The sequence below is a fragment of the Lonchura striata genome, chromosome 1 (assembly GCF_046129695.1).
Source record: "Lonchura striata isolate bLonStr1 chromosome 1, bLonStr1.mat, whole genome shotgun sequence".
Taxonomy (NCBI): Eukaryota; Metazoa; Chordata; class Aves; order Passeriformes; family Estrildidae; genus Lonchura; species Lonchura striata.
In genome coordinates, this window is record NC_134603.1 from 5,999,874 (window position 1) to 6,026,221 (window position 26,348).

Consider the following 26,348-nt stretch of genomic DNA (forward strand, 5'->3'; position numbering starts at 1 on the left):
TTTTCACTTGATTTCCGTCTGAACCTCTGCCTTACATTATTTGGTTCCTCTAGGTTAACTTTGTAGTAGTTAACAGGCACCTACAGGTGAATTTCTGCTCTGAGCAGCTGTTTCAGTTCAGCTGGCACAGAATATGCACAACGTGGTCAGGAGTCTCAGCAGTAACTACAGGCTCCATCCTGGCAGAATATAAGTTGTCTTTGGTGTAGCTCAGTGGTTCTAAGGAGCAGTATCAAGACATTCACAAAAGAACTTAGGGTTACATAAATATCTTCTGAAGGGAATATTGAATATCTCACTCCCATTGAGATAGAAATTTGCTAAACACAAGAGACCACTTGCTGGTAGATGCTGTGACCAGTTAGCAAATATGGATTCTGGCCTTGTAGAAGAATGAGCAGTTTTTAATCCTGTGTCAATATGGAGTCAGCCCTCAGAGTCTTTTAGGACATAAGGCTGCCAGTTGTGTCACAGTTTATCACAAATGTTTCTTTGGGTTGTCACTTGAGCCCTGCTAGCATTAGCCTTGAAAAGAGTGAGTGCATAATTTCACTGAGTAACTATGAGCCATAGATTGAATTGTCATCATTAACATTTTTGCAGTAAATTTCTCAGTGCTCGTTTGAACTTCAGCTTTAAAAAAAATCAATAATACTTCTTTTCTTTCTTATGGATGAGGGCTGTTATTTTTATTCTGTTTTTAGCTCTTTTTCTCAGCTCACTGCCTTTTTGAGATTATCCTATGAATTACATTTGCTTGATTTCACAATATTGTTTGTTCATCCTGGAACCAACAGGATTGATGTGCTCTTCTTCCCTCCCCCTTTTTCTCCATGTTAATACAATTTAAAAAATAAAAATATGATATATTGAGATGAAAACTGTTTTCTATAGAGTCCATAATTTATATAAAGTGTAAGTGTAAATAGAGTCATGATCAGTGATCTGATTCAATGCAGCCAGCCAAAGACATCTTAGGTTTGGTATATGTATAACTGGTCTGAATGTGGATGAGAATAAACCATAAACCTATTTCACTTGGATGGTGAGAAACCTATTTCATTTGTCTCACTGTGATCTCCGGGTTCTGGGTGATATTATGAAACATGGAGCAATTCTTGGAGTATAAACAAGAACTGTCAAGTATGGGCTGATAATCTTCATATCACACAGCTCAGTAACCACTGCTGCTGTGTCCAGCCTTATTTTCCATAATTCAGTAGGTAGAAATGGAGTGAATGACAGTTTGAAGATCTGTGAAGCAAATGTAATGGTGAGAAATCCAGGAACTGCAGTGTAGACAGGTAAAATTAAGAAACATCCAACAACTGAAGGGATCATTCTCCATAGGAACCTCTGGGAAATCAAAGATTGGTAAAGGGTCTTTGAATTAGGGTCATGGTAGGCTGAAAGGCAGTGGCTGCTTGACATCAAAAGCCAGCAGGGAGGAAAGGCATGCTTTTAAGGATGAATCTAATTAACCACTGGAGAAAGTTAGCACAGATTACAGAGAGTTGTCCATTTGAATTCCTTTTTCAAAGTAAGGGTTGAAGAACTTTGTTGTTGCTGTTTCTGTTGTTGATTTCTCAGGAAGACTGAGGGAGTGAAGCCAGACCAACCAGCTATGACGGCTTTCCATCTGCTCAGATTACACCCATTTATTTGTTGTTGCTGCTGCCCTTAAAATCAGCAGAATATTTTATCACCCAGGACAATTAGAAGTAAAACATCCCTAATCTCTAGATTGAAATGAAGAAAATTCGTTTATGATGATTCTGAAACATGGAATTTGAGGAGGACTTCCACATTTTCAACCTTTTGTATTTTAACTTTCACATTCCTATGGTTTGGGAATGAACCCAAATGTATATAACACCATGGAAGGTGTTTGCATATTTGTTTCATTTTAGCATTTGTATGCCAGGACTCTGAAATGCTGCATATAGGGTCATTGCTCACAGAAAATGAAATCTTGTAAAGTCTGCACAAAACCAATAACTGGAATAATAAACCAAACAAAAACATCTGTCGTGGCTCACAGATAACCTCCAGCAAGGTTTAGCAACTGATAGCAGCATCTCATAATTAGATACAAAATCATTGACTGGGTAATATATGTGATTCACTTTATTATCTGCTTAAAGGATTTGTATTGCTTTATACCAACAATAGTGCTTTTACAAAGTGCCAGATTAGCTGTCTGGGAAATGTGCCTACTCATCTTCTGATCTCTAACCTACAACTATGTACTTTCCTCCTCTTTGTGGTAAGACATCATCTGTGAGCAGACAAACCCAGCAGCCAGAGCTTGGCTTCAGCCAAGGATCTGATCACTGAGGGACTCACAGGGCTCTGCAGCTGTCTGAGGACTGGCCCCCAAATCTGGCCTGGTGTTTTTTCCCACTCCTCATGTAACTGGGGCTGTCCTACTGCTTGTTCATGGCTCCTCAGTGGATCTTCTGGCCAAAACTCTGCTGCAGACTTCTGGTTTTGGATGCTCAGGCTTGTTTCTCATTACTAGTGTCCTGCCTAATGCCAAGATTTCGGCTCACATTTTTTTTCTGTATTTTCTAGTTGTGACTCCAGAGTCTTCCTGATGGCCATGTTCATCCTCAGCTTTCTCTTGCCTGGTCTGGTTCTGCCTGACTTGACCATGATCTTGGCTACCACCTCACAGAATTACCTGATGCTTGGCCAAGCTTCTGTTCATGATCTATTTGCTCTTTATATTGGCACAGTGCTGTACCAATACAGAGTCTTGGGTTGTTTAGGGCATGATATCTTGGTGTGTTTTTCTGTGTCTCCTGATGTCAGCTTTGACTTCAGTCACCTGCCTTAGGTTTCTCCACGAGTTCCTTCCTGCCCTGTTCTCATCATTTGTCCCCTTCCAAGAGAAGGAATTGTACAAAAAGCTACCAAGAACTCCCACACTGAACATGGAACCTGCTGAAAGCTTCCTTTTTTCTTACTTTTCCCAAGCAAATATTTGATATTAAGAAGAGCAGAAAGAAAAATCTTTATCAGCTTAGAGAGGGGAAGACTCAGTGAGGGAGGATCTTACCCATATGTATAAATATCTGATGGGGAGGAAGCCAAGAAGACAGAGTCAGAATCTTCTTAGTCATGTTCATTGACAGGACAAGAAGGAATGGGAAAAATTTTAATCAATGAAATCTAAACACAAGAGAAATCTTTTTTTAGATGAGATGATCTCAAGAGGTCCCTCAGTGTCTCCTATTTCGAACAAAGTAAAGAAGATAAAACATGATGGAGGTGGAATGACTGAAGACTTTTTTGGTCTTGTAGAGAGTAAAGGACTGTAGGGAGAACTGAGAAACACAGAAAAGACTGCAGCAAGCAGAGGAGAACAAGTTGTTCACATGGCTTCTTATGGAAAAAGGTTGTTTTGGGAAAATTAAATGACAGCAAGTGAGATTTAGGACAGATTACTTCTTTTTTTACAGCATGTAGGACAGAGAAGGACAGGAAGAAATTACCTAGAGAGGATGTATCTATTCCATCACTGAGGTTTCTGAAGTAGAAGTAAAAAAGATGCCAAGGATGTATACTTCTATAGCCTTTTCATTTTCCATTCCCTTTTCCTTTTTTTTTTTTTTTTTTTTTTTTTTTCCTGTTGTCATTCTAAGAGCTTCTGGTGATGTGAAGCATGTTTAAGTGAACTGGCTTCCTCCAACTTGGTTTTGCAGATATTATGGGTTACATTTGATATTAGCAGGCTTACCTGTTGTAAAATTGATCAAATTGCTCAAGTACATTAACTACACTCTACCTCACCAAATGTAAAAAGTCTATTAAATGTTATTGCATTCAGTGTCTGAAATGAGAACTGATAATATAATTTTTTTCATAATGTTATTATAGATGTAGGATCTCATGCTTATTTTCACAGATGAAAGCTCTTATTGCAAATTAAAACATGTGAGAAGGTTGCTATATATTGAAAACCAGCAATGGTTAAAAGAGTTTTCTTCCTTCTTACTAATTTTTTTTTTCTTGTAAAAGTTGTGATTCACCTGACCTTGTAGTTGAGTAAATTGACTCTTAGACTAACCTGCAGCACTGGGGGATTCTTTTGTCTTGGAGTTTTATAAGGGCCTTTTTTGCAATCTATCCTGTTGTCAGAATTATAGACCAAGGAGCTGGCAGAATGCTCCCTGTAGGTACCAGGCATCCAGCAAAGTTCCACAATATTGATCATCAGTTCAATTCAGCCTTGTGTGAAAGAAGAACATAAAACATTTCTGGGGACAGCAACTCCTGCTCTTGGATCCCCAAGTAAAGCTGAACTTCTAGATGTAGATAATTTTTAAGTGAAGAAATAAGTTAAAACTGCTAAGCAAAGTTTTTGTTATTTATGTAGCAATGCAGCTCTGTAAAAGATACAGGGACCAATGACTTCAGAAACAGCTTTTATCGCATCTTCAAAGCAACGAGAGTGCCTTCATATTTGCTTTTGGCATTAAAACTTTCTGTGTTGGGAACTTGCAGCTGGTTCCTTGGCAGCTTTAAAAATGAGTTGAGGATGGCAGGTAGTGGGTCATTATGGTTTTCTGTCAGTTTAAATCTACCTGATGGGCTGTTTGTCAGCCTTGTGTGATGAGGTGTGGCCAGACTCACTGGGATGTTTAGGTACCTGACTCCCAGTTATTTCTGTGGGTATTTTAAACATCTAAAAACCCTTTTTGAAATTAAGCTTGCATAATGATACTCCTGTTCCCAGCTCACAGATGTCCAGAACCATAAAACTGTTGTCTGGAAAAGCCCTGTAATATCACTGAGTCCAACTGTTGTGCTACACTTCCATGTTCACCATTAAACCATGTCCCCAAGTGCTACATCCACACTTTTCTATGAATGTTTCCAAGGATGGTGAATCCTCCTCTTCTCTGGGTAGACTGTTCCAATGCTTGACCACATTTACAGTAAGGAATTTTTTCCTAATATCTAGTTTAAGGCAACCTTCATTCCAGATCCTACATCTGTTCACTTCCAGGTGCCTCTTCTGGCCCTTCTTGTAGATTTGCTAACTTCCAGGCAACTGAGACCTCCCTGGTTAAAAAATCTAGTACCAAGAAGTGAGACAGCCTTGTGCCCTCCTAAAGGAAGGATTTCTTAAGGGAGCTAGTGGGAGCCTGGTTCAGTTTCTTTTTTGTTGGAACAATTTAGAGAGTCTCTGTCTCCCCAGAGGGAAAACCAACTCTATAATGGTGCACATCCTGCAGGGGCACTTTATACATCAAAAGTCACATTAGTGGATGAAAACAGAGTCTTCTTAATTCATAACTTGGCTGAAAAGATAGGAGATTCAAAGCACAGATTAAAATATGATCAAATATTTTGGCATTAGGAAAGACTGGATCTCAACCTTTGCTGCAACTGCAAAACCGTATTCTGGAAATTTAGAGGACTTTTTGCTTTTAATACAATTAAAGGCTTCTAGTTTTATGTGCCTTGGACTGTGCCAGTTTTTGCATAGTGATAGATTATGCTAACTATTCATTAGGACCACGTTTCATAGTTTGTTCTTCATTAATTGCTGCCATTAGGTTTTGTTTTGTATAGAGTGCTTATGCTTGACTGCTCAGATGTCCTGAAGCAAAGACATGATATTTATGAAGGCTTTATTTGGAAATGATCATAGGAGCAGGTTGGCTTGGGCATGAAGAACAATGTTAACTGTGACTCTTCAGGTGGGAAAAGAGATGTCTTAGAGGCATTAGAAGCAAAGTTTGAAAAATTCATGGATGGCATAAAAGACAGAAAAAGAACAGGTTCATTGTATTGTCCCTGATAAGAACTGAGTTAGGTCCTAAACAAAGATGAGGAGGCTCATTATGCAATGGGCATCTCTGGGTGATTCCTTGTCAAGGGATGTGAATGTCATAAATTTACCTGAGTTCAACATAAGTTCAAGCGGAGGATGCAGAAGTCTATATGAGATAAATTCATAAAAAGCTATTGATATAGAAATTGCATTTTTCTCTGAATTAGACATCTGGATTCCAAAGATCTGGGGTATGAGAGAGATGGGTTTTTTTTTCTGTTCATTCTTACTCCTAGGCATCCAGCAATGGCTAGTAACAAAAAAAAAATATGATACTGGATTAGTTATCCCTTCTGTGCCAACCTGCATTCCCATGCTATGACAGGTTTTATGATGGAGTAGAGAAAAACAGATTTTTGGTTACTTCATGTGTTTGCTTACATGCAGGGGTTGTAGTGTCACACTGAGTAAATCTCTGCCTGATATGTCTGCAATGTTTGATTTGAGAACCTTCTGTTATCCGGGGCTGCCAGCTAAGGAACATCTTCTTGGAAAAACATGAGCTGTAGTGCCTGTTTCGGGGCAGACATTATAATATTTGTTGCTATAATTTGGTACATTTAGAGGGTTTTAGGTGTTCCTGGCCATTCCCAGATGTCACAGGGTCCAATGCATATAGAACAGAACCAAATTATTTACAGGTTTCATGAACAGGATCATGAAGTGAAAAACAACCTTTTTAACATGATGGATGCTCAATTACAGATTTCCATTATATTTTAGCCAATTTGAGAGGTTCACTATTGGAATGCTGAAAGGGCTCCATAAAGACAGAACCTGGAGGGCACAAGCTCATGTTCATCTCTCTTCAGGCTTCCAAATAAAGCAGATTTTTAGGAACTATAATGATATTTTTAGAAATATCATTGCTGGGACATGGAGAGAGGTTTAGAAGTTTTGCTTTTCACTAAGCCTGATACATTGCTTTCTTTCCCCTCTCTGTACCAGGGATGTATTTCCACAAGGCCTGCCTGATGAATATGCCTTTGTAACTACCTTCAAATTCCGGAAGGCTTCCAGGAAGGAAGACTGGTATATCTGGCAGATTATTGACAAGTATGGCATACCACAGGTAAGAGGCTCTTTTACAGCCAGCAGGAACAGACTTTTTTTTTTTTTTTTTTGCCATGAGCCAGTTTTCTTGCCTTAACCTCCCACTCCTTTTTCTTGTGAACTGGTAAAAATCCTGTTACTTTTTCAGTGGATTTTGCTGCAAATACTTTATATTTAATTCGAAACCCAAATAAATGTTTGTATATATACCTTGGTTCTTATTAGGATGCAATGAATGTGTTAGCTGGAAAGGGGGACAAAAAAATACCATCCTTGCTCTTGAAACTACTGTCGAGTTTTCAGTTGTTTTGTTCAGATAGTTCTGCTTAGGGAAAATATTTTGCCTTTTTGGAAAAAGGTTGTCACATGGATGTACTACAGAGCAGTGAGTTATGTCAGGTTTTGCACAGCCTTCTAGGTGACTTGTAAATTCATTATGGGTTCCTGCTCTGGGTGTGGGTGTGACATCTGTTCTAGTTCCAAAACCCTGAGTCCTGGCTGCTGAACAATTTGATCTAATGATTTTTCTCAAGTACTCTCAGGTTCTCAGAAAAAAATACTATAAGCATGTAGTAAAGAACTGTCTGTCCCTACACAACATGTTCTTAGCAGCTTGGTAGAGTTTAGGTTTTCGAGGGTGCTTCAGGAGGGAGTGATTTGGAGGGGCTGTACATTTTTATGCTTATCACCAAAAATAGTGGTGATGGCATTACCCAGGACTCTAAAGTGGGCTGTCAGCATGGGCTCGCAGCTGTGTAATTCAGTATTGCTTTGGGACTGGTATTTAAAAGGATTTTGGGAACTCTCAGTGAAGCATAGGTACAGTTAGGAGAACTGGATAACTGGGTTTGAGACAGTGCTAAAAGGTTTATATGAAAGCTATTATCAGCTGCAGCATTGTTAAATGAAATGTGATTAACTGTGCCACATGCATTCCTAGTTGCTGCAGAGTGAGAATTTGTCTATCATTCAGTATTTCTTGCAGGAAGTTGAAAACTTGAACTGCTTAGTTATGAAGAGAGAAAAACACTCAATATTTCCAGTAATAATTTCAAAAGTGCCTTAACTTATGGTGCCAGAAGTGCCTTAGAGCCCCATGAGCCTCATTTCATGTGGAGCTGGTCATGGTTTGGCTGCTCCCTTGCAGACCTGCACAGCTCACAGATGCTCCTGAGCCAACATTGATCCAAACTGGCATTCCCAGACAGCACAGTGCTCAGCTGCACAGAGAAGTTGGGTCAAGTGAGGAGTCAGCCTGCCCTGGGCTCCTCACATCACTCACAGCTCAGTGCCGAGGTGGCCCAAACTCCTCCCTGCTCTGCAGCTTGGCTCTGCCTGCTCCATTCCCGGCTGCTTGCTGGTAATTGCCTGATTTTGGTAAAAGAAGATGCCGATTTGTAAATTAACTCAAAGTTGCACGTCTTCAAAAACCTATTTTTGCCTGCTCTGTAGCTTGCAGTACAGAGGATGGGGTGTAGTTTTCTGTTTGAAGCACCTGAAATAAAGTGTGGGCAGTGCCACAGCTCAGCAGACTGGTTTCATATGAGGAATTTTTCCATATTCCATGGGACAGCTGAGGACATGTGATGGGACTAAAGAGCCTGCAGTGGAGGAAGTGGAAACAGTGGAGGAGTACATGGGGTAGAGGGATCCAAACCAGGTTCAGCTTTGGGGAGGTGCCTTTGGGGAGGTGCCCGTGAGCTGTGCTACCACCCAGCCATGGCAGCATGGTGGCCTGTGCTGAAACTGTGCCAAGGGTTGTACTCACAGGAAGAGTCTTTATCTGATTGTGGGTCTGCCCCAAAGCCTGTGGAGCCCCATCTTATTTATCAGCACAAGTGTAGGCTCCCTTTCGATGTCTCCCACAAAATTCCATCCTCTGCTCTTTGCTTTCTCACCACAGCCTGTGCCATCCCTGCCTTTGGGGTGTGGGTGTCCTGGTTTGAAAAGCAAAATTAGTGGAAGGCTCTAAGTCAGAAATACAGTTTATTAGGAAAAAGGGAACAAAGAACCAAATACATACAATAGTACAAAAGAAGAACCACTGACAGAGTTAAAGATACAACCTGACACTCGCTGGCTGGGGTGGTGGTAGCAGATATGGTTCTGTCCAAGCAGTGCTCCTGTAGACTGATGTAGTTTCCCTCTGGAGGTCCAGGGCAGAGAAGGTCTCAGCTGCTCCTCTTGGAAGAGGGGATCTACTTGCTGTCTGCACAACCCCGCTTATATCCTTGATGGCATCGTTTGGCTCCTCCCTCTGGGTGGAGCATCTCACCATAGAATGCTGTGATCTTATCAGTCATGCGGCTAAAAGAACAGGGCCTCCTGGACTTATCTGTGAGTCAGGAGATAAGGAAAGAAAGGGATTGCAGCTCGAGGTGGCAATGGAATACACGCCAGTATTATAACCTAGGACAGTGGGTGATGATGGAAAGCAGTCAGGAGGAAGGAGAAGGCTTTGTTCCTCAGCCAGACCCCTTCTGTTTGCCTGCAGGTGTCGATCCGGCTGGACGGGGAGAACAAGGCTCTGGAGTACAACGCCGTGGGGCTCACCAGGGACGCCGTCAGGGTGGTGTTCCGCAGCGCGCGGGTCAGCGACCTGTTCGACCGCAGCTGGCACAAAATCGCCCTCAGCATCCAGTCCAAGGCTGTCTCGCTCTACATCGACTGCAAGCTGGTGCAGGTGCTGCCCATTGAAGAGAGGGAAAACATTGACATTCAAGGAAAGACTGTGATTGGCAAACGCTTGTATGACAGTGTCCCCATTGATGTAAGTACTGCCGTGCTGATTAGAGCTGGGCAAAGGTTTGGGTTTGCAGCCCGTGAGTGAGTGGGGTTATGTTGTAATTGACCCTTTTCCTGAGTCAGCATTGCTGAAATGTTACCAGTGTTACAGAGCTAGGACAGATTGGCATCTTACAATGTACAGGACTTGCTGTATTTTTATGTGAAACTATATGTCCAAAACAGGGATTAAAAATGAGAAATTTATTTCATCTTTCTGTCTAGTCACAGAATGTGCTACAGCTAGAAGCAGAGACAAAATTGTACATAAATATCATTAAACCTAGGTACTGAACTACACAGAAAAGTCTTCATCTGATCTTGGCATTATGAATGTTTCCACAGGTGATAGAAAGAGATGGAGGAAAAAAGGAAGCTTGTTAACTCAAGAGAGTTGTGATATATTCTCCATTCCTCAGATATTAAATGACCCTTAGTACAAATGATATTCTCCATTTCTCAGATATTAAATGACCCTTAGTACAAATGAACCAAAGTCAAGACACACAGGCTGATTGTCCAGCAGTAGTGTTACCCTGGTACAATTTATGTGTGATAGTTTGGTATTTCAGACTTGTATAATCTTTCTTGGCTGTGAAAAGCAGATGGGATGTGCATATCAAATGTGTTCATAACATTTCTCACACAGGAATAAATGGTCAGAAGATGCAAGGCACAACAGGAGGAAAACAGACCTTGTGTCTAGCTGAAATTCTAGGAAGGATAGACGTGGCCAGGATATGTCTTCTCAGACAGAAGTTTGGCCGGAACATGGGGATTTGCATGAAAACCTGCACCAGAATTTGAATAGGCATTTTCAGGGTTGTATTATCTCGGCTCTTGTAGCACGCTGAGGTATTGGTCTATTATTAATAGGGAGAGATAGAGATTGACTACAGGATCCATAGAACTGCTCTGAAGTTAGCACCATCTGGTTTTTGTTTGTGTTTGCCTGCACTGTTTGTGTCCAAGCAAAAGGAAACAGGGTCTTTAATAATTCACTGTGTCTGAGACTGCTGCCTCCCTTTGTCTCCCAGTTTGATCTTCAGAGGATGGTGATTTACTGTGATTCCCGGCACGCCGAGCTGGAGACCTGCTGCGACATTCCCTCTGGACCAGTAAGCTGCTTTTTGTCATTTATTCATTCTCACATGAACACTCTTCACTGAAATCTATTACATAAATCAGGGAATATGTGGCAGTGTGGGATTATAATTTTGTTTAATAAAGGTGATTGAATCTCACTGTGTAATTGGCAGTGTAGCAGCACCAGAGGAGGACCACTACAGAGGGATGAGTATGAGGAATTTGAAGTTTCCAAGTTCCTCTTTCCTTGTCAAACTGTCAGGGGAAACAAAACCCTGAAGTGATGATAGAACAACAGAAATGCAGCATGAAATATTCAACATGTTTCCCACTGGTTTTATTTGAAAACAGCTAAAAACAGTGCCAGTTGCAGCTTATTTTCTTGTGCCCAAGTCTCACTGGAAACTTCTACCCTCCTTTCACTCTTCTCCCTTCAGTCTTGGTTAAAGAGGTTTATTGTTCATTTTGCCACATTTTCCCCTATTGCTTGGATGAATGGCTTTTGTGGGATTTCATTTCTCACGAGGACACATTTGGCTGTGTGTTACACACAGGATTTGTCTAAAGTGGGTGGAAGGGGAAGCTTTCCAGCATCAAAGGCTTTGTCCTGACCTTGGGTGTTTGGGTGCAGTGCCAGGTCACGGTCCTGACAGAAGCACCTCCCCTGGAAGTGAGGCCCACTGTTGGCAGTGAGCAGGTTGGACATCTCAAGATTTTCAACTGCTCCTGTCCTCCTGGACAAAAGGTGAGTGTTGAGATGAGTGTTTCATTTTGGGATGTCTATAGAGGTAAAGGAAGTTTCTCCTGGTGTTTTCTCTTTACCCAATTCAGTGATTCTGGTCATGCTGGTAGTCCTGATAACAACATTGAAAACAAAGTGATTATTCTTATCCAGCTCAGTTATGTGTATCCTTTTTCAAATAAAATAAAACAGATTATGAAGGTAAATGTGGCCACATTGAAAAAATCTCTTAGCTTTTAAAAGCAATGTGCTTACTTTCTCTGGCTCTGACTGGGACCTCTGAAAAACCAGCTTCGTTGTCATTGCTCCTGAGGGTATGTCAGCTTTATTATCTTCTCTGCTTAAACCTCAAAAAAATTTTGTTGTCCTCCTGTCCTCCTAGGATCAGGCCCCTTGCTTGAATATAAAATGAGAAGATCAGTTTGATTAATCATGTCTTTTTTGTCTTAGGGGGAGAGGGGTCCACTTGGCTTTGAAGGTCCCAAAGGTCAAAAGGTCAGTAATATGCACTAGTTCATTTGGTTACTAAAAACAGCAACAATGAAAGAATTTCAGAGTAAATTGGGGATTTGAAGATTTTGAGAAATGACAGTCAATTTAGTATGTGATTAAGTTCAGTTTTGGATGAGCCTGGGACTGCCGAAGTTTTTTGTGATCTTTCTTTTACACTTGCATTTAGGCTTCTCTTTTGCTGCTCTACATCATTCTTAGAGTAAATGTTTTGCAAAATCCTTTCCCGCAGCTTCTAAATTGGCATTTTTCAAGTTACATTCACTAGGTCATGCACAGCTCCACAGCAGGTCACCTGGAAAAACAAAGGTGCTGCTGCCATGCTGTGCCTTTCTCAGCAGTAATGCAAGTGCATAGTTTAGGTAGCAGCCTTCCAGTCACACTTCAAGTTTTGTGAGACTAGGGATAAAGGATCAGTATCAATGTGTTATCCTTAGCAAGACTGTCTGAGTCATGCTATTAAATATAGGCCACTTCCCTCAGTATTCTTTTTCCTAGATAAAAGGGTAGAAGGGTGGTTGTGATGTCTGCTTCAAGTTTCACAGTGCAGCCTTTATATTACCCTGCCTGTTCTGCAAGACTATTTGATATACACATGTGAGCACTCAGCATAAACATATTTTCCTTCTGTGCCTGGTTACAGATAGAGCTGTGAGGCAATAGACTTAGAGGGAGCACTTGTACGGGAAGAAAACAGAGAGTCACAACATGGCTGGAGAGGTGAAAGTTGGTGATGTTGGTGGTTCCCAGTTTTACTGTCCATGAAAAGATGTCTGGGGGAAAAGTTATATTCAAAACTATTTCCATCTGAATCACTTCTTCAAACTGAGTCGCTGAATTTATACCTGTTTGGTAATAACTGAGTTGCACCCCACAAAAGTCACTCATTTATTATGAAAGACTGTGAGAGGGGAAAGAAATAATCTCTGGGGTTTGGAGGGTCAAACATCTTCAGAGATGTGCAGTCTTTTGGCAAAGCTTGGTCTGTGGTCTGCAGAGAGAAGTTTTGGAGATAAGAATATGCCTTTTGGAGGCTAGGATGAAAGAACATGGGCTCATTACTGCTCAAATGTGCCTGTGCAGACAAAGATTCCTTATGTCTCCATGTATATATAAATAGGAGCTTTCTATTTGAATCCATGACATCTTAAATAGTGATGGGCTATTTTAAGGAATGGCAAAGCCATGACTGTTGTGAGGAGGTTGCAGAAAAGACGATGCTGATAATGATAAAAGGACCCTGCAGCAAGATCCCATTGTCTTCCCCTGCTTTGCCAAGGTCTGTGTGCTGGTGAGGGTGTCTCTGAGTGCCACTTGGGTCAGTACTGGGGTGCAGGACACACTGGTGGAATACAGAGTGTGTCTACAAGCACAGCATCAGCAGGTTTTCTGAGACAGACCCCAGAAGGACTGCACCACTCCTGCAGATGTGAGTGACTTTTCCCTGGCTGTACTGGTTTGAGACTTGTACACAGATAAGGCAGAACTGTGTCCCAGTCTCAAGGACATGGGAATGATGCCATTTAAATATGGGATCTGACAACAATTTAGTATAAATGTGGTGATTTGAGACAGATTATTTTGCTTCTCTATCTGCTAAATAAGGCGAATAGTAGGTTTTTTCTTCCAGCTTGCAAAGATGTTGTGATTCCATAACATATACAACTCTTGACAGCAGTTTTTACACTGGTATTGCTGAGGACCAGCTTGTCACCATCCTTTCTCTATGTTCAAGAATGAATTTTAGCTCTCCTCTCCTCTCTCTGCAACATTACTGAGCTACCCAGGCTAAAATCCTGCCCTTGGCAAGGAATTCAATTCTTACTTGCAGCTTGCCAACATTACCACCTGGTATTTATTAAAGAAGGATGAAGATAATGTCATTCTGATCTTCTCTCAGCTTTCAAAGGCAGAGAGAAACAGGAGAGCTTGAAGTTATCAAAAAAGTGGAAAAAAATTCTGGGAGATGAACACCTCTGCCTCAATGACCCATGCTGCCAGAGTAAGAGTAATGCATGGAGACACAGTTGATGTGTTTTGAAATGAGATATGGTAAAGGATAATATTGGGAAACAGCTAGGCAGGAAATAGCTGTGGCAGAACTGGCTAATATGTCTGAGGCTGGGTCCTATTGATAAATTTTAGATGCTAATGACAGCCCAGTCTGATTTATTTTCCTTCCACAGTCTCTCTGCAGGCTGTGTTGTTTGCAGGCAGCCAGGATGGCTGGTTGGGGCATTGGGCTGATGATCAACAGTCTTGTTCTCTCTTCCAGCACTGCTATTGATCCAAGTGTAGGCAAAATCCTTGCCCTGTGAGATGTGTTTTTGTCCACAAATAACAAGTCTTACCTGCCATTGTGAAGTTTGTGAAGTCCAGTGTATTAGACAAGCTCTAGCAGGATGTATCTTTTTCTCCAAATTAGAAAGGCTTTGTACTTTTAGTGACTTAAAAGAGATGGTCACATAAAAAAATTGTGACTTTTACCACAGCCTTCTTAATTGACCATGACATAATTTTTGTATATATGCTACTTGCTCTGTGAGTTTTCTTTCTTTCAGGGAAAAACAAAACAGAAAGGTTAAAGAAAGAAACGTTCATATTTCCTGTGCTTTCAAAACCATTTTTTCACCTGGGGAAAAGAAAGGATGATCCTGGCAAATGTTTCCACTTCCTGGTGCTGCTAAGCACATTTTTTTTGAGGGGGCATAGATCAGGATAAATTCGATAGAGACACAGAATTAAATCCTGCTGTGGTCCATGTGGGGAGATGTGGGGAGAGCAGGGGTCATCAGACTTATTGATGCTGTGGTACTGGAAGGTCCTGCTCAAGGTCTGAGACTTTTTCTGCTCGATGTTAAGTCTGTACTGAAGTCCCAGTGCACAAATAGGTGAGCACATTGCATTTGTAAGTGAGATATGGGGTGCTCAGCACAGCACGTTTCTGGTTTGTACATTTTGGGTGAGCATCAGGAAAGAGCCAGGCAGTGTGTGTGGGCAGAGCCCTCTGCTCCCCAGCAGCTCCCAGTGCTGGAGGAATTGAAGGAACTGGTGGTAGCACAGCAAATAGCCTTAAACTAGTCCAAGTAGTGGATAAATCCTCCACTGGTCTCCTTCCTCTAGATTTGAGCCTGCAGAGCAGTGTGTGAAAATGATTTACGGGTATTTTTTCTGCACTTGCTGGGTTTGGCACCACTTTAAGTTCTGCATCTGATAAATATTTATGAAATTTTGTATCTTCTATGATTCTTTATCCCTTTGTCCTTTTTAGGAGAAAAGTGAAGAAAAAGTTTTGCTTGGTTTTTGATTGACTATTTTTCTCTTTTCCTCCCTATGTGTATCTTTATCCAGTTGTAACTTTTTCAACCATCATAAATTGTATCTTTCCAATTGTCTGTTTTCTATGTAACTTTCCCTCTCTCCCATTGGAACAAGCAGAAAGAATGACTGTGTGTGCTGTACACTTGTGGGAGGGAAGAGAAAGGTTAGCTGATTCTGAAAATTTAGTGTGACTTAAAACAAGGCGTTTGGATCACAAAAAAAAACCCCTCTAAAATCTTAATATTTTCAGATTATTTTTTGCACATTTTAGGCATGTACCCTCTAGGTCTTCTGCAAAGCCCCTTTGCAAGTATTTTCTTTCTTATTAAAAAATAAAGGCTTTTGAAGTACTTCACAGGAGAAAACTCTGCCTTGCCAGTGCACTCCAAAGGCTACTACCTGTATTTTCACATGAAAAATAGAATAGAAAATCAATCTGAAAACTTGGATGTTCAAGACATGCAATTAGGTACACACAGTCCTTAGGGCAGGAGCTGAAATCTTGGCTGTAGAGACTGGTGGAACCAAAAGTGTCCATTATTTCAAACCCTTGTTGCATCACTTTCCTTCTATGTCTCAGAAAAGAATGAATTAGCTATGTGATATTAACACATTTTCTATTTCAAGGGAGAAAGAGGCATCCCAGGGCTTCCTGGACTTCGAGGAGAAAAAGGAGAGTCAGTAAGTAAGAAATACCAAATGATTTCGCAAAAGGAGATGAAAATGAAGGTAGTTGTTTTCTCCTTCATGGTGAGAACCTGCTCACAGCATTGTGTGCCCTGGTCAAAGCTGTTCCCTCTTCTGGACCTGAATCCCAGGAGGAACCTGATCTTCCTGGCACTCACTGGCCTCTCTTTGAGAGGGGCAAATGGAGGTTTCATCCCTGGGTACAGCTGATAACTGACTTAATACTGACCTTCTAATTAAATATGTAACTTGGATGCACTTGATTACCACAGCTGCACATCTGCTGGGGGACAATACGAGGCAACTGAACAAAAAGAAGATGCAAATCTCTCTTGACTTTTTATATTCAGATGACCAAGACACAACTGCCTCCAGCTGTAATTAATGCAAATGCCAGGCTCAGATTTTAGGCAGTAAAATCTTTAACCCTATGCAAAATTCGTTCTAGTAACCGTTGTTGGCAACTTTGCTTTTGGAAATGTAACATCATGCTCTTCCATGAATAAAAAATAAGCTGTTTTTCTGGCTGCAGTAGGAGATTTTGGGATAAGTTTTAAGTTTAATTTGTCACTGAATTATTATCAAGGATTTATGCCCAATGAAAATTGCTTTCCCTATAGTAGTTTTGAAGTGGCTTATATGTCTAAATATAAAGAGAGCTAGATCTTGGATGCATAACAAGGGAAACATGAAATATATATATATTTGTAGGGTTGTTTGATATCCTTGTTTTGAAATTTACATTTTCCCCTCTTTTTTTTTTTTTTTTTTTTTTTTTTTTTTTTTTTTTTTTGTCATTTCTAGGGCAAAGCCTATGGCATAGGAGAAAAAGGAGAAAAGGTAAGACCTAACCCTTCACTGGTCCAACAAATGAGTTGCTTGCTGTTGCCTGCTGTAGTTCAGAGGTTGCTTTTGGAGCGCATAGGATACAAAAGATGTGACACAGTTGGATCTTTGTGGGGATGGGAACCTTTATGCCTCCTTCTGCAGACAAGCTTTTGAGTGCTCATTGCTTTCTTCCCTTCATGTTCTTTGAGCTTCTTTGTGCATTGACCATGGAAAATCTGATCAAATTGAAATCATAATCTTTGCTTTGTGTAAGCAGCAGTGAGTTCGTGGAGGATAATGCACTAAAGAAATTGGCCAGAAGGGTGAAAAACAGAAGGAAAGCATATTTTTGAGTTTATTGAATTTTTCAGCAGGATGAAATTTGGTTTATGAGAAGTCTGTCATAGTCTTTCTTCTAATTGAATCTTCTCATTAATAAACTGAATGAAAAAAGATGGAATATTTTTTTACTTCAAGTATTAGGCAGGACAGCATAGCAAGACTTGGAGGTTAAAACTGAGGATATGGAATAACCACTGAAATTTTCTGTGTTACCTATCTTGGAAAACTAATTCGTGATCAACAGTGGGAAACAAGTAGCAGGACTGCTACTTTGCATTCTAAAAAGCTGGTGATTTCAAGGCAATTCTGGCTACAAACTTTCCATTCTGCACAAAAAAAAATGAATTGTCTAGACTTCAGAAAATTAGCTCTTTTTGTCTGTAGCTCCATACCACACCTGGCCGAGGGCGTTTTCCTTAAGATCAAAATGAAATTTCAGGTTGCAAGCAGCAATGGAAGAAGATTGACAGGATAGGAAATGAACATATTAAGGAAGAAGTCAATGTTCATATTGAAAATGAGATTAAGAATCTGTTGAGATTTTTTCAGGGAATCTGTGGCTACTCAGTTGCTCAGATAATTTCAAACAATATTGGATTGTGATTGGAAAGGAAGAATGCTGCACTAGAGAGAACATGGGATTTATGCCCATTGCAGCTTCTCATTTGCTCTTTCTATGGTTATGATATATTGATTGTATATAGTGGTAATTCATCATGTGAAATTACAATCGAAATGCCAGTTGCTCATAGCAGGAAATTTTATTGAGCCAGGCTAGAAACATGGGGGCCATAAAACCACATCTCTGCGTTCATTTTCCTGCAGTCCTCCCACTGACAGACACTATTTAGCCTTTGAGACTCAGGATTCAGCCTTTGGAAACCAGCTTGTGTTTGGCAGGTGGTGAGAGCCAGCAGTGTGGTAGGAAACATGATGCTTATGGTATTAAGTTGTGTTGTAGTTGAAACAAGTTCTTGTTTTCTTATGATTTGAACTCTGCAGAAAAATGTCAGAAAATACCATTCCATCTGTACTCTGCACAAAAATGTCAGAAAATATAATTCCATCTGTATTATTTTCATGTATAGACAAATAGGTTTGCAGGTCTGGAGGGGCAAAAGTAAAGAGATATCACAGTACATGCAGAACTTCTTCAGCTGGAGTAGCCAAACTGCACTGAGTGCCCAAAGAAATGTGTAGGCTTGGAGGATGCTGAGTTTATGGTCAGTTTGTTGTGTTTATTTGGTACCTCTGCCAGCTGAAGCAGCTTGTTCTCATCTATGCAGGAGGGTTTATGGGACCCAGGGTGTTTGTGCCCCATGTGCACCCAGGCTCAGTTTCAGTCCTGGTCCTGATGTGGGGCAAAGACTTATCAGCTGTATGTTGCTGGCTTGATTAAAAAGAGCTTCAGGATATAGAATCATAAAATCATAGACTATCTCAGGTTGGAAGGAATCCATATGGATCATCTAATTCAACTCTCTGCTCCTTCCAGGACTACTTAAACTAAACTGTTTAACTAAGAGCACAATCCAGATGCTTCTCGAGCTCTGACAGGCTTGGTGATGTCACTATGTCCCTGCACAGTCTGTTCCAGTGCCCAAGAAACAGCCAGAACCACAGGGAGAAGGGCTGCAAGTGCCTGCAATGCCAGTTACCATCAAAGTAGAATAACCTGTGAAATTAAAACCTTCCCAGAGAGGAGAACACCTGGAAAGAGAGGATTTGCATGTCTCTGCCTGCTGGGCTGCAATGGCTGCATGAGCAGGAATCTTTGTTTCTCACTTTGGTTGTGACAGCTTTGTTTCCATTATTTTTATGGGGATGAGCCAGTGCTGGAAAGCTGCATCAGAGATGCTGGACTTTGCTAACAGCTACAGTCTGTGTGGTTGTTGCTGAGCATGTGCTGTGGAATCCTCTAAAAGGACGAGGCTCACATCCTAAATGTTTATGGAAAAAAGTGGTCTCACCTTTGAAAAGACTGAGATGACAAGATTAAAATCACTCCCTTATGATAGTCTTGCTCTCCAGCTGTGCCAGTGCCAAACACCTGTCAGACCATGCTATTGCCAAGTACTGTTTGTATGGAATTTATGTGAGGTGTGAGGCATTTGTCAGAGGGAAAATCCTGTGCTTTTCCTGAAGGACAGGAGAGGTAATGGCCTTGCTTCTCCAGGTTATACCTTGGTTATATCACCAAGTTAAAGCCAAAAGGATGCTTGTATTAGCATATATAACATGTCTAGCACATCATTAGTTGTAAACCCCAAGACAATAGCAGCTGTGGCTAAAAACCTAACTCATGTTGACATGAGGACTTGTGTAACTTTCAAACCCAGGAAACCCACTGTGATGGTTCAAGAAGCAGCCTGGCATGTTCTGCCAGGCCTAAATAGCTCAGAATGATGGAGCATGCTTTTTATGTACAGAAACATGCACATGCAGCCAAGTTACTGTGCAAATATATAAAAAGAAAAAAAAAAAGAAAATATCATAATGCATCAATAGGTGCCCTTGTAAACCACTCTCAAGTGGATTTCCTGGAGAGATGGGATTCACCCATTGCTGCTCTGTATTGGATCTTAAATTTCTGTTGTTGATTGTCATCTTTCAGCACATGGAGTTCTTAATCCCTTTCACATTAGATATAGGCTGTCATGTTTCTGCTCATAAATCTGTGTCCCTTTACTGTGTGTTCATTCACTTTTGCAAATATTCTGTTGATGAGCTGATGATTATCCGTGGGTAAATATACAATTCTGTAACATCATCACCATGAAAGGGAATGCTTTACCTTTACTCTGGAGGTTATTCAAGTGGCTATCTGCTAAACCAGATGTGATCCTGGAAGGGTTATAACTCACATCTCAAAACTCTATTGATTCAAGAGGAGCAGGGGCAGGAGGAGCAGCTGGAGAGCATTTCTGAGGATGATTCAAGCAAAAGGGGGTTTCAATAACTAGATCAAAGTCAGAGAATTCATGTCTGACAAGGGAGGTTCTGTAAAGCATGAGGTCTGCATTCCTGGGGCACAGCCATCCACATCACGAGCCAGCTCTTCTAATGCATCCCTGCAAAATTAACTGAGAGGCTCTCAAAAACTTAAACCTTTGTCTTGCAAAGTACTGAGCATTATGCAATGGTGCTGAGACACCCTTCCAGAATCCCAAAGGCCAAGAGCTATGAAAAGGTTCTGCAGGCAGGAAGGTGCTTGGAAATATGATGACTTTAGGGGAATAAGACTCAAATCTGTCAAACTTTGAGTGATATGGAGATATTAGTGGGAAAATATTTTTCACACTTTCTTTTATTGTAAAACTGAAGGGAAGCAAACCAAGCTACCGGATAGCAAGTTTAAAATGAACAAAATGAATTTACTTTTCATCCAGCAGGTCTTGAAACACCTCTTTGCAGACTGTTCTGGAGGTTAAAATTTTGTGTTTGAAACAGTGCATGAGTTAATTAGAGAGAAACATCTGTAAACCTCTTGTGAGTACAAAGACATTCTCTGCTTCAGGATGTCAGTGGAGCTCTGCAAAATGTGTTTGGTGACAGAAGGACAGAAGGTTTGAGAAGTCTTCCATGAGGAAAACTGAGGCAAATGGGCCAGGAGCTCACTGCACCTTTTTCTTGACTCCTGGTAGCTGTTCTTAGATTTTCTACAACTCTTGAGTATTCCTAACACTTTCATTGCCCAGAAAGGGAGAGAAATTTCCATAGTTTGTTCAGGGCTTAGACCAACACTATTCACACCTGTTGAAGAAGAGAAGGAAGCATGAAAAAGGTGTAATGAAATAAGTGGAACAAGGGATCACTATTATGATTTTTCCACAGGCAACCAATTAATCAGAGGAAAAAACTCTAACCATGAGCACCCATCTTTTGCAGAGGTGGTGGATGAAGGTTTCATTATGTTTTGACTGGGACTTCCCTCTCTAATGGGTTTCCAAGAGTATCCAGGCTTTCCTTTTGTGCTTTATCTGTTTTTCTTCATGCTAATAATTGCACAGACAGCAATGAATATGAGAAACAACTTTAGTAGATAAAGTCTATATTCTCCTAGCATTTTTTTCATGGTAATGACTCTGATAAAAACACAGAAGGATTATTATAGTATTTCTAAGGAGAATAAAATCTCTGAAGTGGTTTGGCTTATTAGAGCTTCAGTGACTGCAAGGCCAAGCATAGAAAAGAAAAGCAGGTAGATAGTTCAGGCTCTGGGCTAGACATCCAGACTTGGAACTTGGCTCTAATGACCTTGAGCAAAGCAGCTAGCCTTTGTTCCCCTAAAATTAAGCTGAAGAGCCTCTTTCCCTCCTGTCTGTATATCTTGCCTACTAGATCCTTCTAACACAGGCTTTGCTTCCTCTTCTCTTCTCTTCCAAATTGGAGCTATTGTCATTTTTAGGGCTTCTGGAGAAGCTGTGGAAATCTGCTCTATTAAGTACAGTGTCTCCACACACAGCCCTGTGTTTTGTCTACCCTGAGGCAGCTGAATATACCAAAAGCCTGACCTGAAAGCCCTGTTGCTTTTTTACCCCTGTGCTGTGTTGCCAGCAGGACTTACCAAATTAGCACGAGCACTGTGCCTTTAGATCAGGGCTGGCCAGCATCCAGCAACTTGGGACACAAAAAATTGAATGCAGTTCTGCCTGTAAAAAGTGCGGCAGGCTGGTTCAATGGAGAAAGAGAGCTTTCATCTGTTTATTTTTAAGGAATGCATTTTGGGATCAGGAGGATGGTGTGTGTGATTTGCTGGCAGGTAAAGCTGACACTGGCAGGTAAGGCTCAGGCTGGCAATGAAATTTTAGACCCAAGGGCTAGAGGTGAAAGCTTGAAAACAGCTTCAGTTCAAAGGAAGGGAAGCAACCAGCTTGAACTTCTAATAGCAGGATGTGTTGTCTGAGCTCTTAAATGATGTGGGGCCTAAGCTTATATGAACAAAAAAATAGTCCTAAATCCTGCAACTTCCAAATAAAGCTGATTATCACTTCATGAGATATGTGTCCTTTTCATTGCTGAAATGGTGAGCCCAGCGCCGGAAGATGCTCCAGTGAGGTTACACACCTTGCTTGGGATGCTGTGGTGTTCAGGTAGCGTCACCAAATCCCCAAACTCACAAATGCCACTCAGTTTACACAGGACTGGAGAGCTGAAGCCTTTCCCCAGAGAGGCTAAGGCAGAAGCGGCAGCAGGAGCCTTGGTGCATCAACATCCATGCTGGCTCCTTCAGTGAGCACTTCTTGACAGTAACAAAATGGGAAAACATCTCCAAGTTTAGAAATAATATTGAGTTGAAATTTGAAGACAAAACAAAGCCCCAGTGCCCTGTCACTGATGTTCCTTGGAGACAGTGGCTATGGAAACGTTGCCTCCTCAAGGTTGCTTTCTCATGTTCTTAGTGCTCAGGTCTTCTTGTTTTATTGCAGATTAAAATGTAATGTGGGTAAAAGTGCCCTGGTAATGCAAAGTGAAAGCACAACCTGCAGGGGGTTTTTATATATATATGTTTTGGGTTTGTTTTTGGTTTAGTTTTTTTTTTTTAATTTCGTGCTGGAACTGTTCTTTGGCTCAGGAACTATTTTTAGCTACTGAGTGCTAGTTAAGAGCACTTAACCTCTCAATCCAGCACTTAAACATCTGTATAATAATACCTCATCTACTTCATAAGGCTGTCTGTTATGCAGTTTACTGAAGTTGTTAATATCTGTGATTTCTTCTCAAAATTGTCCTGTTAAAAGGTGAGTTCTAGTAATGTTACTATCTGCCTTACTCAGTGTGTTCTGAATCCTCTTGTGTATGTGGCCAGTTTTGGTCTACATGCTGAGAATTTTTGTGTCCCCTTAACTGTAGTTAAAGTACATTCTGCAGAGCTAAATAACCATGGTTTGATGGAGTTCTTTTTCTTAACCATGATTAGAGGGTTTTAGATAAATTCTGTGGGTTTCTGTGACCCAGAATAACAGCTGCAGATTGCAATAAACAACTCAAAGTCAACTCACATACTTATTGTGATTGTGATAGCTTAATTCTCAGCAGTGTAAGAGTGCTAGTAACTTGGTTCCCCTATTTTTTTTTCCCTTACATAAACTTAGAAAACATGGCTTTTTTTTCAGCATTTCCCCCTGGCTGGCAGGTACATTGCTGGTATGCAATGACATCTACTGGCAGCCAGAAGTTTGCAAAGTCTCCAGCACTTGTTTCTTTAGAGGATTTCTCTGCCAAGATCCACTGGCAGTGATGAGAGGAAGCTTGTGAGAGAGATTTGCCAGCTCCATGTTTCTTCCAAAAATAAACTGGGGGGGAGGCAGGAAAAAAAAAAACAGATTGTCTTGATTCTGCAATTGATAAATCTTGTTGGAATGCAGGATGCTCCTGAGGTTGATATTGTAGTGGATAGGTATGGATTATCTGCCTGTTAGGTGGGAAATAAAACAGCTTTCCCAGCAGTCTGGAGCACACCTCTGAAGTGCAGCTCTTAGCCTGAGGAATCACAGAGAGCTGAAGCATTACAAAAAGCAAGTTGCTATCACTGGTCCTTCAAAAGTGTCCTAAGCATTCCCTGCCCTTCTCCCTGCTGGTTCATCTCTCTATGCAGATGAGTTCTCCCTTTTCCACTGATCAAAGCTCTTGCTGGGCTGTTCTTGGTTTTGTGATGGCTGAGAAGGTGCAGGTGCCTTGTTCATGGGTTCCCTGAAGGGGCAGGTAAGGGCAGCTGAGACAGGGCAGCACTGGATTTTGTGCTGTCCTTGACTTGCCCAGGTGCAACTCTGGACACCTTTAATTTCCTGTTCTGGGTCTCTCACCCTTTTTCTTGAGCACTACCTTGAGATTTTGTGTCTCCCAAAGGCCACAAGGCCTTCTGTCTCTGGCATTGGCAAATCATCCACAAGACCAGAACCATTTTCTAGGTACTTTTTATAGATAAAAGGATTTAATTTATCAATGCCATGATACATGACTGGAATATTTTTCTGTTTTAATGAACACTTCCCTCTGGTACTTTGCAAGCTGTTTGTCTGGTCCTGAGTAAAGTCAGGTGCTGGCAAGAAGCATCAACTTGTGCTCCAAGGCAAAGAAGTTTCTGGAGCAGAGTTATGTTTTTCTAGGTTTCTAGGAAATGTGTCTTTAATAGAAGACTTTTTTGCCCCAGCCATGCAAACAAGAAAAAATGAACTTTTGGGATCTGTTAGACTTAATTCTGCAAACCCAACTCATAGTCCAGTATATTTGTCAGGTTATCCCCCTGTGCAGTGGGATTATAGTACTGATTGTTTCCAATTATATTTTACCTCCTACTCATTATGTTAAATCATAAATAGGTCTGCAAACTCTTGACTGTTTCTTAATTTGAATGTTTCAGCAATTGTTTGAGCAACTCTAGCTGTTGAACATGAGTATTTCAAACAGAAGAGCTCCCTCTTGTACTCCCCTGTGCTCTCTGCTTTCTTTAGTTACATTCTCCTCTTGGCTCAGCCTGGGTTGGAGATGAAGCAGAAATTCAGGAGTTGTCAGGGGTGTCTGACTACCCCAGTCTCTCAGCAGTCACCTACTTAGGGAGTGAAGCAGTGTTGTGGTAGGGAGGCAGATAATAGGAAGATGATGGACAGGATTCTAGGCACCATTGGCAACTTTGAAATCTTTAGGATGTTATTCTGAACTTTATGCTGAACTTGATGACTGTAGAGCTGTGCAGTTTTTTCATGGGCTAAAATCGAAGACACAGGTGTTTTTGACTTCATGCCAAGGTCTCCAAGCCCCCTGCCAGGGTCTTAAAACAGCCAGGGCAGCCAATGGAATATCCTGGATTCCCACGGCACTGACCTGGATCATGGGAAATCTGTCTTTGCCCCAGACTCTGGGACCTTTTCTCTGTCCTCTGCTTTGTTGTACCTCTGAATGATCACCCTCGTGAGCTAACAGCAATATTACAGTTGCTGTCACCCCATTCTCATTTCACAGGGATGCTGTGAAGTTAATTAACAAAGGAGAGAGGGAGGTGTTCATGGTGAAGTGCCACCAATCCACAGTTTTTTACTTCTGTTTCAATTTCAACTTGCCCAGGTGTTCTGTTTCCCTTCAAATCTTGCTATTTTGTCTCCTACTTTGGCTCTAGACCCCCTAGTTTGTGCAGCTGCCAACATGCTGAGTGTGTGATTCATGGGGTTCTGCTTGGCAGATTTTTTGCAGGTCTTCCATTGACATTTTGTGACAGGGTTTGAAATTTTAATTTCATACCAGGATTAGAAAAGTGGCACTTTTGTGTGAGATGTAGACCAGTTCGGAAAATAAATAAAATGTATGGAATTAACCTTAGAATGATCTGTCTTCTGTTGTCTGGTCTGTATGCTGAAGGAAGGGAACAGTGATTTATTTGAATTTGACAGGCAAATGAGAATCTAACTATGTGTTTTGGAATGACTTTTCCCCATTTTTTTTTTTGTTTAGCTTGCTCGATTTTCATTAATATAGGCCACAACCCAGAGTTGCAAATAAAATATGTCATTATGGGCCACAGCTGTTCTCAAGTTAGAAGAAATATTTGTAAACTTGGCAGCTGCTTGAGGATCTGCAAATAGAGTAAAGAAAACCATTTAAATTTGAGTGGATTGCTTAAAAACTACTGAGGAATTTTTCCTTTATGTGCTTCTGATGTCTCTCTAGGATCAGGTAATACTGAATTGTTTTATCTCTACATCTCTCCTTATACTTGCAGATTCCTTCCTTCTCTGTTTTAGGTCTCTTCAGAAATATATTTGCTATGAGGCTGGATATGGCAAAATCTGTGAAATAGTTTTTTCCCACTCTGGTGAAATAAATAATATAGCAATTGAAGTTATTTTTTCTGTAATTTCATCATTCTCTCCACTCAGACATAGCAGGATCTACATGGGATGTTGTACTGATTTTTGGCTAGGGTGGAGTTAATTTTCTTCATGGTGGCTGGTATGGGGCTGTGTTTTGGATTTGTGTTGATAATACAGAGATGTTTTTGTTATTGATGAGCAGGACTCACACAGAGCCAAGGCCTTTTCTGCTTTTTGTATGGCCACATTGGGTTGGAAATTGGGGGTGCAGGGGAGGTTGGGAAGAGACACAGCCAGGACAGGTGACCCAAACTGACCAGAGGGATATTCCAGACCACACAAC

General features: G+C 41.0%; 1 protein-coding gene across 1 annotated transcript in view; it reads left to right on the forward strand.

Moving 5' to 3' along the window:
- COL22A1 (collagen type XXII alpha 1 chain) overlaps positions 1 to 26,348 on the forward strand; it is a 219,088-nt gene that overhangs the window by 80,656 nt on the left and 112,084 nt on the right. Inside the window, exons 6-12 of the mRNA XM_021532468.2 lie at positions 6,794 to 6,917; positions 9,393 to 9,668; positions 10,720 to 10,800; positions 11,400 to 11,513; positions 11,961 to 12,005; positions 15,969 to 16,022; positions 16,833 to 16,868. Coding sequence (XP_021388143.2) covers positions 6,794 to 6,917; positions 9,393 to 9,668; positions 10,720 to 10,800; positions 11,400 to 11,513; positions 11,961 to 12,005; positions 15,969 to 16,022; positions 16,833 to 16,868 — 730 coding nt within the window. The remainder of the gene's footprint in view (positions 1 to 6,793; positions 6,918 to 9,392; positions 9,669 to 10,719; positions 10,801 to 11,399; positions 11,514 to 11,960; positions 12,006 to 15,968; positions 16,023 to 16,832; positions 16,869 to 26,348) is intronic.